This window comes from Mesoplodon densirostris, chromosome 5 (genome assembly GCF_025265405.1).
Source record: "Mesoplodon densirostris isolate mMesDen1 chromosome 5, mMesDen1 primary haplotype, whole genome shotgun sequence".
Lineage (NCBI taxonomy): Eukaryota > Metazoa > Chordata > Mammalia > Artiodactyla > Ziphiidae > Mesoplodon > Mesoplodon densirostris.
In genome coordinates, this window is record NC_082665.1 from 116,747,725 (window position 1) to 116,763,618 (window position 15,894).

A 15,894-nucleotide genomic window follows, 5' to 3' on the forward strand; every position below is an offset into this window, starting at 1 on the left:
TATACTATCTGTAACATTTTCTTTAACTTTAATCTTATTTTTGGTTACACATTTAACCCATACATAAATCTGCTATAGCACCAATATGCTAAATCTCTTTAAAAATACAGATATTAGAACAAAGACAACAAAAGGAAAAATAAACAAGTCAAACTACATCTAACTAAAAACCTTCTGCACAGCAAAGGAAACCATGAGCAAAATGAAAAGGCAACCTACCAAATGGCAGAAAATATTTACATATCATATATCTGATAAGGGATTAATATCTAAAATATATAAAGAACTCAGACAACTTAACAGCAAAAAAAAAAGAAAAAAATCCAATTAAAAAATGGGCAGAGGATCTGAACAGACATTTTCCCACAGAAGACATACAGATGGCCAATAAGGGCTCAAAGGTACTCAATGCCACTAATGATGAAAGACATGCAGATCAAAACAACAGGGAGATATTGCCTCACACCTGTTAGAATGGCTGTCATCAAAGACAAGAGAAGATTGTCAAGGATGTGGAAAAACGGGAACCCTTGTGCACTGTTGGTGAGAACGAAATCGGCACAGCCACTATGAAAAACAGTATGGAGCTTCCTCAGAAAATTAAAAATAGAACTACTATGTGATCCAACAATTCCACTTCTGGGTATTTACCTGAAGGAATCGAAGACACTAACTCAAAAAGATATCTGCATCCCCACGTTCTGCAGCATTATTTAGCCAAGATATGGAAGTAACCTAACTAAATGTCCGTCAATAGATGGATTTTAAAATGTGGTATACATATACAGTGGAATATTATTCAGCCATAAAAAAGGAAATCCTGCCTTTTGCAACAACATGGATGGATCCTGAGGGCATTACACTAAGTGAAATAAGTCAGACACAGAAAGACAACTACTGTGTGATCTCACTGATATGTGGAATTAAAAAAAAACAAAAACAGAACTCACAGAAAAAACAGACTGGAGGTTGCTAGAGGTGGGTGTTGCGGGGTGGGAAAATGGGTGAGTGGGGTCAAAAGGTACAAAACTTCCAGTTATACATATGTCAATTATATCTCAATTTAAAAAAATACAGATATTGGTATATAACACAGAATCAAGAAGTACAGTACATTACCTGTGCACCAAGATCCTTCATGTAGGGCCCAAGTTCACTAAATAGATCATATCCTTGATGAAAGAAGGCCAAATGGGCATACATAAAGGATAACATCTAACAGGAGGAAAAAATGGTTAGCATTTTAAAATCAATTCTTAGATAAATATTCTGAAATTTTTTTTAAAATTCTGATCCTATCTATTGTTTAAAAATTAGTCCACCAGAGCCCAAAATATCAAACCTATTTAAAATTAAACTGAGTCATTTTTCTTAAAAGAGTATTACAAAAATATTTTCAAACTTATATTGCAATAATTCAAAGAATCAAGTTTTCAATAGCTTCACCATCTTCCCAGGTACATTATAAAATACCTATGTGTCTTTCAACAAAACTCACTGGCAAAACCTTAAATTACAAATAAAACATTAAAATATTAGGAGGGGACATATGAAGCTCCCAAAACAAAGCAATCACATATACTTTACAACCCATAGGTCACTAAGCACAACATGAAATAGGGGCCTGTTCGTTTTTTTTCTCAAGATAGCAAAATAAAATGAGGCAACAGACTTTGCCAATATGGAGATTTTGTTATATTCATTCCAAAAATCCAAAAATGATTAATGGGTTAAGATTTTTTTCTAAGTTTTCCTACATTTTACCTATTCATGAGAGAAAAAACACTCTTATTTTTATTAAATTTTTACATGAGAAGGAATTAATTCAATCACAATACTGAAAGAATCCTCCAAACATCCATGTTATTTTTAGCAAGAAGAGACATCTGTTTAATTCTGTAAAATCTAAAATAGGTCAAAAGGTCCTTAATACTCAAGAATCCTTCAAAAGGAATTTTTTTGGAAGAGAAAAACCAATAAAATAAAACACGATGACAAAAGGACAAAGCTCACTAAAAGATGATTCTGGAATTAGATAACGCCAGTTGTACAACTTTGTGAATATGATTTTAAGAAACACTAAATATATTTTTAAAAAGAGAGAAAGAGATTAATAGTTACAAGTACATAAAAAGTAAAATATGCCTGCACATCAAAACACAGAATAAGCATATTAAAAGATAAATAATAAACTAGGAATAAACATTTGACAAAGGGTTACTAGTCTTAATAGATAAGAGATGTTACAAATCAATATGAAAAGCATGAAGACCCCCACAGAAAAAGAGGGAAAGGACATAGAGAACGTAAGTGACCAAGAAAAAAAAAAGGTGTGGGGGGACATTCATACTCATTTGCCTCAAAGAAATACAAAATTAAACAATCAGATGACATTTTCAATCTACCAAATTGTGGTAGAGTGGGGGAAAATAATACCCCGTGTTCGTAAAATGTGGAAAAATGTTCACTCTTACACACTATTAGTGGAAATTTTGTGTGACCCTTAAAATTTGACAATATTCCTTAAAAGTTTCAATAAATGCTTCAACCCTTTGACTAAGTAATCTCTTGTCTTAATCTATCCAAAGGAAATATTATTCATTAGGATGACCACTATAATGCTATGCTTTACTTCAAAAACAGGGAAATTACTTAAAATCCATTAACAGGTAAAGTTAATTTATGGTATATTCAAGATCAGCAAACTGACCTACAAACTATATCCAGCCCTACCACCTGTATTTGGATGGGCTATGGGCTAACAACGGTTTTTGCATTTTTAAATGGTTAAAGAAAATGAAAAGATATGAAATTCATGACACATAAAAATTATATAAAATTCAAATTTCCATGTTCATAAAAAAAGTTTTATTAGAACAGTCATGCCATTCATTTACATATTGTCTATGACTGCTTTCCTATTACAATAGCACAGCTGAGTAGTTGCAACACAGACCATACGGCCTCCAAAACCTAATATATTTACTACCTGGCCCTTCAAGAAAAATGTTTGCTCACCCCTACTGTATTCATATGGTAGAATTCTACCTGGCCACAAAAGTCATCGTTAAATAAAAAAATATTTAATGACACATGATGACTTTGGAGTATATTAGTGAAAAAAGAAAATTATAGAACAGTATGTAGGAATGATTCCTATTTTGTTTTTAAAAATTAAATGGAGGGCCTCCCTGGTGGCGCAGTGGTTAAGAGTCCGCCTGCCGATGCAGGGGATACGGGTTCGTGCCCCGGTCTGGGAGGATCCCATATGCCGCAGAGTGGCTGGGCCCGTGAGCCATGGCCGCTGGGCCTGCGCATCCGGAGCCTGTGCTCCGCAACGGGAGAGGCCACAACAGTGAGAGGCCCGCATACCGCAAAAAGAAAAAAAATTAAAAAAATAAAAAAAATAAAAATTAAATGGAATTTTAAGAGGTGTATATACATGTTCACATACACACACAAACAGGCGCATGCACACAGAGAAAAAAGACAAAGATTACACCAAGATATTAATAGTGGTTCTCTCTTGGTAGTAGCATTTATAAGTATTTTTATTCTTCCTTCATATATTTTATTTTCCAATTTTCTACAATTAACATACATTACTCTGAATCTGGAAAAGGTGGTGGAGGTAAACAGGAAGTATAATGTACTCATCTGATAAGAAATAACATAAATATTAACAGAGAATTTAGGAAAAACCTAGGTGTAGACAAGGATCAAAAGCAATTTCTGTAGATCCTTTGAGAAAAAAAAAACACAAAAAAACTTTAGTGAACAAAATCAGAGAGGAGAAATTATTTCTAAGGTTCTCAAAATATAAAAGAGTATAATGTATATATGACTATCATCCTCTGCCCACCTCCTTGTTAGCTTTAAGACGAAAAATGGGCAAATAAAAAATCACTGTTGCCATGCCATCCTTCAAATTTCATCTCGTTTGTTTGCTACCTGCACTCCAAAAAGCTAATACACCATCAACAGCCCTAAGGGAAAAATTCTGTAAAATGACACTATGTATGCCCTCAATCTCAAATTATTTAAGTGTCTGGTTTAAGGAGATTACAGTGTAATTATAGATGAGACACACATAAATAACTATAACATAAAGGAGACCAAAAAAAGTGGTTAAGTGACATATAAGAAGTACAAAAATATCATTAAGTAAGATTAATTATGAAGCTAGAATAAATAAATAAGTCAATAAATAAATACACATATACATATACAAACACATATATGGTGCTATTTAAACACTTAATACATACATTTAACTTCATATTAAAATACTTAGAACATCATTTCAATAAATATCTTACTGATTTCAGGATTTCTGATCTCCTTTTTGATTGAAGGACATTAATCTGAGGGAAAATGCACTTGGTTAATCACCTATGCATTATTTAAAAAACTAATCCAGAATGCAATACTGTAAAATTTGCTTATTCTAATGGTTTAATACTTTTCCAAAAAAGTAAATGAAAACAAAGTTCAAGTTTTTCACCTTTTGACCTGCTTTTTGCAAAAACAGTTAAGACAAACATACCAATGAAACTCTCATCCATTTTTTCAACTTAAAGAACAACTGGCCATGTTCAAACCATAAAATTGTACTGTACTGATAAAACTATCACCTTGATAAACTTTTGAATTTCTTAGAATTCCGTCTTCTCTCCACCCTCCTTATCTAATTGCTCTTTTAACATACATCCTTAATACAAATTCTAATCACTTTTACCACTACCACCAACCACCATCATATTTTTTCCTGACTGCTACAATAGTCTATGAACTAGTCTCTGTTTCCACTCTTGACTCTTGACACTTCATTCTCCACAGAGCAACCAGAGTGATCTTTTAAAACAATAAATAAGATCATGTACATCTGTATTAAAACCTTCCAACTCCCTACTGTAGTCTACAAAGCCCTTTGTGAAGAGGCTCCTGCTACCTCTCCCACCTAATTTTCTACTACAGTACTTTCCCCTTTCCTGTGGTCCAACCACAGCCCAGGAGTACTCCCACCTCAAAGCCTTTGTACTACTTGTTCTGTCCTCATGCCATGATTTTCTGCCCAGATGGGCACAAGGCTCTTATCCATCAGGTCCCAGCTTAAATAGTATCTCCTCACAAAGGTCTAAAGTAGGCTTTTAAGCAGTCTTTAGTACACCAACCCTATTTATTTTCTTTATAGTATTCATAACTACCTCATATTTTATTTACTTATTTCTTTTCCCCAGCTAAAACATAAACTCCATGAGATCAAGGTCGTGCCTAATTCCCAGTTGTATTCTCCAAGTTGTATATACTAAGCACTCAGAAATATGTGTTGAACAAATTAATGGACCTTAAATAAATATTTTAATTAGACTAAACTATTGAAAGATCAGTAATTATTAAAGTTGCCTTCTGTGGTATCTCTTCCCAACTCTAGAAATTCACAACAAACATTTTATTTTTGCCTGTTATTATATATCAGTTTAATGAAACAAAATGTTTACACAAGAAAAGAATCATTCACTCTTTGCTAAAATTTCAAAAGGTTACAGAGTATCTTTTTAATATGTCCTTCCCACTGAATATTCCGCCTGTTGTTTAATAAGATAATTTTAAAGCACTGATCAGAAAACAAAAACAGACCAAGAGGGGGCTTCCCTGGTGGCACAGTGGTTGAGAGTCCGCCTGCCGATGCAGGGGACACGGGTTCGTGCCCTGGTCCGGAAAGATCCCACATGCCGCGGAGCGGCTAGGCCCCTGAGCCATGGCCGCTGAACCTGTGCATCCGGAGCCTGTGCTCCACGACGGGAGAGGCCACAACAGTGAGAGGCCCGCGTACCGCAAAAAAAAAAAAAGACCAAGAGGGAATTCCCTGGTGGTGCAGTGGTTAAGAATCCGCCTGCCAATGCAGGGGACACGGGTTTGAGCCCTGCTCTGGGAAGCTCCCACATGCCGTGGAGCAACTAAGCCTGTGTGCCACAACTACTGAGCCTGTGCTCTAGAGCCCATGAGCCATAACTACTTAGCCTGCATGCCACAACTACTGAAGCCCATGTGCCTAGAGCCCGTGTTCTGCAACAAGAGAAGCTACCGCAATGAGAAGCCCGTGCACTGCAATGAAGAGTAGCCCCTGCTTGACACAACTAGAGAAAGCCGGCACGCTGCTACGAAGATCTAATGCAGCCAAAAATAAATAAATAAATAAGTAAAAACAGACCAAGAAAAATCTAATAACTTTGTTTACCTAAGCACTAGTTTCTTCTGAATGTCTGTTTCAAGGTCTATTCAGTTTTGAGAACTAAAATATTAACTTTCAAATGCTCTAAGTAAAAGCTTAGAAAAATGTTAAAAATGCCTCTGTTTGACAATGAAAAAAAGCATACATTTGAAAATACAAAAGTATATTCAAATATTAAGAGAAACTAAAGCATGATAAACTCTAAATCTGAATATTTCTTACTATTCTCTAAAACAGACACTTTGGCCATATAATAAAATAATGCAACAGTTCTCATTAGAAAAATCAAACAAATAGTTATAAGAGAGGTGAGGTCCTAACTTAAAACTACTGGATGGACATCAAAGGAAATGGACAGTTTATAATGTGTAAATTTGAAAATAATGAATATTTTAGGTAACTTCCCCCCTTCCCAAATAAAATTTAAAATTAACCTGTTCACTCTTTCAAAAAACATTACCTATCTATTTTCCAACCACTGGACTAGAGGGAAGGGATATAATCTAGGAGTAGGAAAGATATATAAATAAATAATTTCAATAAATGAGATAAGTGCTCTAACAGCAATGTGTATGACAATAATATGGTAGCACAGAGGAAACAGAGACAAGAATGATTCATTTTGCCTGGAAAAGCTTGAGTAATTGTGACCACAGAACAGAGAACAAATTGCTAATGGGCAGGTTAAAAGCAACACAAGAAAGATCAATTTTTATGAGAACATCTTAATACTCTAGACAAGAAGCAGTAAGAACTAGTGTTGGGGCTGCAGCAGAGTGAGAACGAACAGGTTTAAGAGGTACATAGAACTTTTCAAGGCAATTTTGACTGTTAGATATAGTAGCTAAGAATGAGGAGAATATCTGATATGATTCTCCAATTCTGATTTCTACGATTAAGAGGGTGACACTACTCAGTATGGTAACAGCAATACGAAGTCATTTGAGAAGAAGAAAGATTTTAGTTTTAGACACAAAAGGAATGAGGTACTTCTGAGAAAAATAGATTTTGTCGCCTATATATGGTGATAATTCAAGCAAAGGGCATGATTAAACTGTAAGGGATTATCATAAAGTCAGAAAACAGGAAAACCAAAGATGGAACCCTAAAAGAGAGACTGAAAAGGTGGACAAAGGAGAGAAACCCAAGGTGGAAACTGAAAAGAAACATAAATTAAGATGATGACCTGCAAATGGTTTAAGATACATCAAGACAAAAGTATGTTTCAAGAAAGAGAGTGTGGTCTACTATTTCAGTGAAACACAATAGTCAAGTTGGTTAAAAAGTACAATATATCTAATAAATAAGACCTTAACATGAGCCATTTCAGTAGAATGAGGTAGGCAGACTCAGTACTCATACTACTGCAGGAATTGATATAAATGTGAGGTAGATAAGAGGAGATAGGAAATACAGACTACTCCATGCTAGAAGCCTTTCATTAATAACTGGAGTGTACATCATTTTTTAAAATTTAACTTCCCACTTACTGAACAGGAACTTAATAGAAAAAAATCTTAAAGTCATTTTCTACTGTTTTCGCAAAGTTACCTGAGTAGTTTTTAATCACTAATTAGCAATATGTTTACTTAAGGGTTTGTGTGTGCGTGTGTGTGTGTGTGTGTGTGTGTGCGTGTGGTATGCGGGCCTCTCATTGTTGTGGCCTCTCCCATTGAGGAGCACAGGCTCCGGATGCACGGGCTCAGTGGCCATGGCCCACGGGCCCAGCCACTCCGCGGCATGTGGGATCCTCCCAGACCAGGGCACGAACCCGCGTCCCCTGCATCAGCAGGCGGACTCTCAACCACTGTGCCACCAGGGAAGCCCTACTTAAGTATTTTTTAAAGAAATAATCTGTGACCACTGTTAAGTCAACAATCTATGGGAACTCCCCTGTCCCAGATCACCTCACAACGTACCAAATATCAATCCCTACTTTTAAAAAGCAGCACCTAATGCAAACATGAGAACATTATTTCCAGAAATATTCTTCATTTGGCAATATGGTGAGCCTTTGTACCTCTAAGAATCTACTCTCAACAAATTATCAGAAATGTGGCAAAAGATTTGTATACAAAGATCTTATTATCATTTACAATTATTGAAAATTATATTTCCACTATTGCCAGCAAAAACTGGCAACACTATATCTGATAACTGGATATTAATTAAATTGACACAGCATCTCCATAGAATAAAATATAACAATTAATAATGCTTTTCATGACATTTTGAAAGGGGGAAGTATACTGTTAAGTGAACAGGGGAAAAAATCAGAACTAAAGGTATACACATGCACACACATATAATGCATACACAAACACCCAGACACATGGAAATTTTTCACAAAAGATCATGGTTTAATTTTAAACTACAGAAATAGTACTATTTATTTCCTTGAGTGCAATCACTCAAAAGTAACAACACGTTTAATAACCATTTTTGAAAACATATAATAAACATACCTGAAGTACGTAATCTAGGGCTATATGTCGAAAACATTTTCTTGTTGCTGTCAGAATGTTTGTGGCTTCTTCAACTTCATGCTGTTTGTTTCTTTGTACTTGAGCATTTTTTACTAATGCGTTTTCTTTTTCTTCACTGACTTTTTCAAACTGCTTCTTGGCATCTTTGAATTTTCTAAGATCTCTAAAAAAATTAAAATAGTGAAACTTTCATAAAACTATCTGGATCAAAAACTTTACCAAAATAACATATAGAATTTAATTCTTATGTTCCTCTACTTATTTATTTATTTGAAAATGACACTCAATAGCTGTTCCAACTAACATATATATTAGTTTATGAGTACACACTATTGCTGATATAGTCAGCTAGCATTTCCTTACTTGTATCTATACAATTTAAAGTGAAAATAAATTATCAAATTAACATTACAGAAACATAAAAGGCAAAGTTAATTTTTCTAAAGACAAATTCTGGGACATGGTACCAATATTTAACCAAATAATTTTTATTTTATTTTTTTTACATTTATTTTTATTTTCTTTAACTGATGTATGGTTGATGTAAAATATTATATAAGTTACAGGTGTATAATATAGTTATATACAATTTTTTTTTTGGTCAATCCCAAACTCCCTAACTATCCCTCCCCCACCCTTCCCTCCTGATAACCATTAATTTGTTCTCTGAGTCTGTGAGTCTGTAAAGTTGTTGTTGTTGTTTAATATTTATTTATTTATTTTGGCTGCACCGGGTCTTAGTTACGACACATGGGATCTTCATTGCGGCCTGCAGACTCCTACTTGAGGCATGCGAACTCTTAGTTGTGGCTTGCATGTGGGATTTAGTTCCCCAACCAGGGACTGAACCCAGGCCCCCCGCATTGGGAGAATGGAGTCTTACCCACTGGACCACCAGGTAAGTCCATCTTGCCTTTTTTTTTTTTTTCCTGTTTTTGTGTGTGTGTATATGTGTGTGTGTGTGTTTCTTTGTGTATTTTTGTGTGTTTGGTTTTGCTTTTACCATATGTCTTGGGGGTTTTGCTTGTTTGTTTTCTTTTTTTTTTTTTTTTCTTTTGTGTGGTGCAGCTTGCAGGGTCTTGGTTCTCCGGCCAAGGGTCAGGCCTGAGCTTCTGAGATGGGACAGCCAAGTCCAGGACACTGGACCACCAGAGAACTCCCAGCCACAGGGAATATTAATAGGTGAGAGCTCTCCTAGATGTCTCCATCTCAACACGAAGACCCAGCTCCACCCAAGGGCCAGCAAGCTCCAGTGCTGGGTGCCTCACACCAAACAACTAGCAAGACAGGAACACAACCCCACCCATTAGCAGACAGGCTGCCTAAAGTCATATGAAGCTCTCAGACAACCCAAAACACATCACCTGACACAGCCCTGCCAATCAGAGGGACAAGATACAGCTCCACCCACCAGAACACAGGTACCAGTCCCCCACACCAGGAAGCCTACACAAGCCACTGGACCAACCTCACCCACTGGGGGCAAACACCAGAAGCAAGAGGAACTACAACCCCACAGCCTGTGGAAAGCAGACCCCAAACACAGAAAGTAAAACAAAATGAGAAGACAGAGAAATATGTTGCAGATGAAGGAGCAAGGTAAAAACCCACAAGACCAAACAAATGAAGAGGAAATAGGCAATCTACCTGAAAAGGAATTCAGAGTATTGATAGTAAAGATGATCCAAAATATTGGAAACAGAATGGAGAAAATACAAGAAACATTTAACAAGGACCTAGAAGAACTAAAGAACAGTGATGAACAAGACAATAACCGAAATTAAAAATACTCTAGAAGGAATCAATAGCAGAATAACTCAGGCAGAAGAACGGATAAGTGACCTGGAAGACAGAATGGTGGAAATAACTGCTGCGGAGCAGAAGAAAGAAAAAAGAATGAAAAGAACTGAGGACAGTCTCAGAGACCTCTGGGATAACATTAAACACACCTACATTCAAATTATAGAGGTCCCAGAGGAAGAAGAGAAAGAGAACAGGTCTGAGAACATATCTGAAGAGACTATAGTTAAAAACATCCCTAACATGGAAAAGGAAATAGTCAATCAAGTCCAGGAAGTGCAGAGAGTCCCATACGGTATAAACCCAAGGAAAAACACACCGAGACACATATTAATCACACTAAAAAAAATCAAACACAAAGAAAAAATATTAAGCATCAAGGAAAAAGCAAAAAATAACATACAAGGGAATCCCCGTAAGGTCATCAGCTGATTTTTCAACAGAAACTCTGAAGGCCACATTGGAGTGGCAGGATATATATAAAGTGATGAAAGGGAAAAATCTACAACCAAGATTAATCTACCCAGCAAGGATCTCACTCAGATTCAACAAAGAAATCAAGCAAAAGCTAAGAGACTTCAGAACCACCAAACCAACTCTACAACAAAGGAACAGCTAAAGGAACAGCTAAAGGAACTCCTCTAAGCCAGAAACACAAGAGAAGAAAAACACCTAGAAAAACAACCCAAAACAATTAAGAAAAAGGTAATAGAACTTACATATCGATAATTACCTTACATGTGAATGGATTAAATGCTCCAACCAAAAGACACAAGCTCACTGAATGGATACAAAAACAAGACCCATATATATGCTGTCTACAAGAGACCCACTTCAGACGTAGGGACACATACAGACTGAAAGTGAGGGGATGGAAAAAGATATTCCATGCACGTGGAAATCAAAAGATTTTGATTTCCATGAGCATGGAATACTCATATCAGATGAGATAGACTTACTCATATCAGATAAGATAGACTTTAAAATATAGACTGTTACAAGAGACAAGGAAGAACACTACATAATGATAAAGGGATCAATCCAAGAAGAAGATATAACAATTACAAATATACATGCACCCAACATAGGAGCACCTCAATACATAAGGCAAATGTTAACAGCCATAAAAGAGGAAATTGACGGTAACACAATAATAGTGGGGGACTTTAACACTTTATTTACACCAACAGACAGATTATCCAGACAGAAAATTAACACGGAAACACAACCTGTAAACGAGATCAATTTAATTGGTATTTATAGGACATTCCACCCACAAGCAGCAGAATACACTTTCTTCTCAAGTGTACACGGAACACTATCCAGGATACATCACATCTTGGGTCACAAATCAAGCCTCAGTAAATTTAAGAAAATTGAAATCGTATCAAGCATCTTTTCCGGCCACACGCTATGAGACTAGATATCAATTACAGGAAAAAAACTGTAAAAAAAACACAAACACAGGGAGGCTAAACAATATGCTACTTAATAACCAAGAGATCACTGAAGAAATCAAAGAGAAAATCAAAAATACCTAGAGACAAATGACAACAAAAGCACGACAACCCAAAACCTATGGGATGCAGCAAAAGCAGTTCTAAGAGGGAAGTTTATAGCAATACAATCCTACCTCAAGAAACATGAAAAATCTCAAATAAACAATCTAACCTTACACCTAAAGGGACTAGAGAAAGAAGAACAAAACGAAACCAAAAAAAACCAACGTTAGTAGAAGGAAAGAAATCATAAAGATCAGAGCAGAAATAAATGAAACAGAAACAAAGAAAACAAGAGCAAAGATCAATAAAACTAACAGCTGGTTCCTTGAGAAGATAAACAAAATTGATAAACTTTTAGCCAGACTCATCAAAAAAAGAGGGAGAAGACTCAAATCAATAAAATTAGAAATGAAAAAGGAGAGGTTACAATGGACATTGAAGAAATACAAATGATCATAAGAGACTACTACAAGCAACCATATGCCAATAAAATGGACAACTTGGAAGAAATGGAAAAATTCTTAGAAAGGTATAACCTTCCAAGCTGAACAGGGAAGAAATAGAAAATATAAACAGATCAATCTCATGTAATGAAGTTGAAACTCTGATTAAAAAATTTCCAACAGGGCTTCCCTGGTGGCGCAGTGGTTGAGAGTCTGCCTGCCAATGCAGGGGACACAGGTTCATGTCCCGGTCCGGGAAGATCCCACATGCGGTGGAGCGGCTAGGCCCATGAGCCATGGCCGCTGAGCCTGCACGTCCAGAGCCTGTGCTCTGCAACAAGGAGAGGCCACAACAGTGAGAGGCCCGTGTACTGCAAAAAAAAAAAAAAAAAGTTTCCAACAAACAAAAAGTCCAGGACCAGATGGCTTCATGGGTGAATTCTATCAAACATTTAGAGAACGGCTAACACCCATCCTTCTCAAACTATTCCAAAAAATTGCAGAGAGAGGAACACTCCCAAGCTCATTCTACAAGGCCACCATCACCCTGATACCAAAACTAGACAAAGATATCACAAAAACAGAGAATTACAGACCAATATCACTGATGAATATAGATGCAAAAATCCTCAACAAAATACTAGCAAACAGAATCCAACAACACATTAAAAGGATCATATACCCTGATCAAGTGCAATTTATCCCAGGGATGCAGGGATTCTCAATATACGCAAACCAATCAATGTGATACACCATATTAACAAATTGAAGAATAAAAACCATATGATCATCTCAATAGATACAGAAAAAGCTTTTGACAAAATTCAACACCCATTTATGATAAAAATTCTCCAGAAAGTGGGCATAGAGGGAACCTACCTCGACATAATAAAGGCCATATCTGACAAACCCACAGGAAACATCATTCTCAATGGTGAAAATCTGAAAGCATTTCTTCTAAGATCAGGAACAAGACGAGGATGTCCACTCTCACCACTATTATTCAACATAATTTTGGAAGTCCTAGCCACAGCAATCAGAAAAGAAAAAGAAATAAAAGGAATCCAAATTGGAAAAGAAGAAGTAAAACTGTCACTTTTCAAATGACAGGATACTATATGTAGAAGATCCTAAAGATGCCACCAGAAAACTACTAGAGCTAATCAGTGAATTTGGTAAAGTTGCAGGATACAAAATTAATGCACAGAAATCTCTTGCATTCCTATACACTAACAACAAAAGATCAGAAAGAGAAATTAAGGAAATAATCCCATTCATCAATGCAACAAAAGGAATAAAATACCTAGGAATAAACCTACCTAAGGAGGTAAAAGACCTGTATGTGGAAAACTACAAGACACTGATGAGAGAAATCAAAGATGACACAAACAGATGGACAGATATACCATGTTTTTGGATTGGAAGAATCAATACTGTGAAAATGACTATACTACCCAAAGCCATCTACAGATTCAATGCAATCCCTATCAAATTACCAATGGCATTTTTCACAGAACTAGAACAAAAAATTGCACAATTTGTATGGAGACACAAAAGACACCGAATATCCAAAGCAATTTGAGAAAGAAAAATGGAGCTGGAGCAATCAGGCTCCCTGACTTCAGACCATACTACAAAGCTACAGTAATCAAAAGAGTATGGTACTGGCACAAAAACAGAAATATAGAACAATGGAACAGGACAGAAACACCAGAGATAAACCCATGCACCTATGGTTACCTAATCTATGACAAAGGAGGCAAAAATATACAGTGGAGAAAAGACAGTCTCTTCAATAAGTGGTGCTGGGGAAACTGGACAGCTACATGTAAAAGAATGAAATTAGAACACTCCCTAACACCATACACAAAAAATAAACTCAAAATGGATTAAAGACCTAAATGTAAGACCGGACACTATAAAACTCTTAGAGGAAAACATAGGAAGAACACTTTTTGACATAAATCACAGCAAGACCTTTTTTGACCAACCTCCTTCAGTAATAAAAATAAAAACAAACAAATGGGACCTAATGAAACTTAAAAGCTTTTGCACAGCAAAGGAAACCATAAACAAGACGAAAAGACAACCCACAGAATGAGAAAAAATATTTACAAATGAAGCAACGGACAAGGGATTAATCTCCAAAAAATACAAATAGCTCATGCATCTCAATATCAAAAAAACAAACAATCCAATCAAAAAATGGGCAGAAGACCTAAATAGACATTCCTCCAAAGAAGACATACAGATGGCCAAGAGGCACATGAAAAGATGCTCAATATCACTAATTATTAGAGAAATGCAAATCAAAACTACAATGAGGTATCACTTCACACCAGTCAGAATGGCCATCATCAAAAAACCTACAAACAATAAATGCTGGAGAGGGTGTGAAGAAAAGGGAACCGTCTTGCAACTGTTGGTGGAAATGTAAACTGATATACCCACTATGGAGAACAGTATGAAGGTTCCTTAAAAAACTAAAAACAGAATTAGCATATGACCCAGCAATCCCACTACTGGGCATATACCCAGAGAAAACCATAATTCAAAAAGACAGATGCATCCCAATGTTCACTGCAGCACTATTTACAATAGCCAGGTCATGGAAGCAACCTAAATGTCCACTGACAGATTAATGGATAAAGATGTGGTACATATATACAATGGAAAATTACTCAGCCATAAAAAGGAATGAAATTGGGTCATTTGTAGCAATGTGGATGGACCTTGAGACTGTCATACAGAGTGAAGTAAGTCAGAAAAAGAAAAACAAATATCGTGTATTAACACATATATGTGGAATCTAGAAAAATGGTACAGATGAACCTGCTTGCAAGGCAGAAATAGAGACACAGACAAAGAAAAAACATATGGACACCAAGTGGGGGCAGGGGGGTGTGAGGTGAATTGGGAGACTGGGATTGACATATACACAGTAATATGTATAAAATAGGTAACTAATGAGAACATGCTGTATAGCACAGGGAAGTCTACTCAATACTCTGTGGTGACCTAAATGGGAAGGAAATCCAAAAAACAGGGGATGTATGTATACATATAGCTGATTCACTTCGCTATACAGCAGAAACTTACACAACATTGTAAAGCAACTATACCCCCCCCAAAAAAAAGACCAAATGATTTTTAAACAGTAGTATATACCACAGGGAACTTGTTAAAAGTTCAAGTTCCAAGGGTCCTCTACCAGAGATTACAATTCTTTGTGTTTTCGGGATAAGAAGTCTGAGGGATTTTCTTAAGACACGCCCTTGATTTCACTGTTATGGTGGCCTACAGACCACTCTTTTAAGAAACAACATTCATTTATTGTTGAAAAAAATTAGGAGGCCAAAGGACATGAATATATTCTTAAAACACACACACAGAATGCTTTCTAAAAGAATTATGTACCAGTAGAGAAT

At 36.1% G+C, this 15,894-nt stretch overlaps 1 protein-coding gene across 3 annotated transcripts in view; it reads right to left on the bottom strand.

Annotated features, from left to right (window-relative positions):
• ACAP2 (ArfGAP with coiled-coil, ankyrin repeat and PH domains 2) overlaps positions 1–15,894 on the bottom strand; it is a 169,632-nt gene that overhangs the window by 46,289 nt on the left and 107,449 nt on the right. For all 3 annotated transcript variants that reach the window (XM_060099326.1, XM_060099323.1, XM_060099325.1), the window contains exons 6-8: positions 8,701–8,884; positions 4,320–4,364; positions 1,120–1,215 (exon numbers count right to left, since the gene is read on the bottom strand). In XM_060099326.1, the coding sequence (XP_059955309.1) occupies positions 1,120–1,215; positions 4,320–4,364; positions 8,701–8,884 (325 nt within the window). The remainder of the gene's footprint in view (positions 1–1,119; positions 1,216–4,319; positions 4,365–8,700; positions 8,885–15,894) is intronic.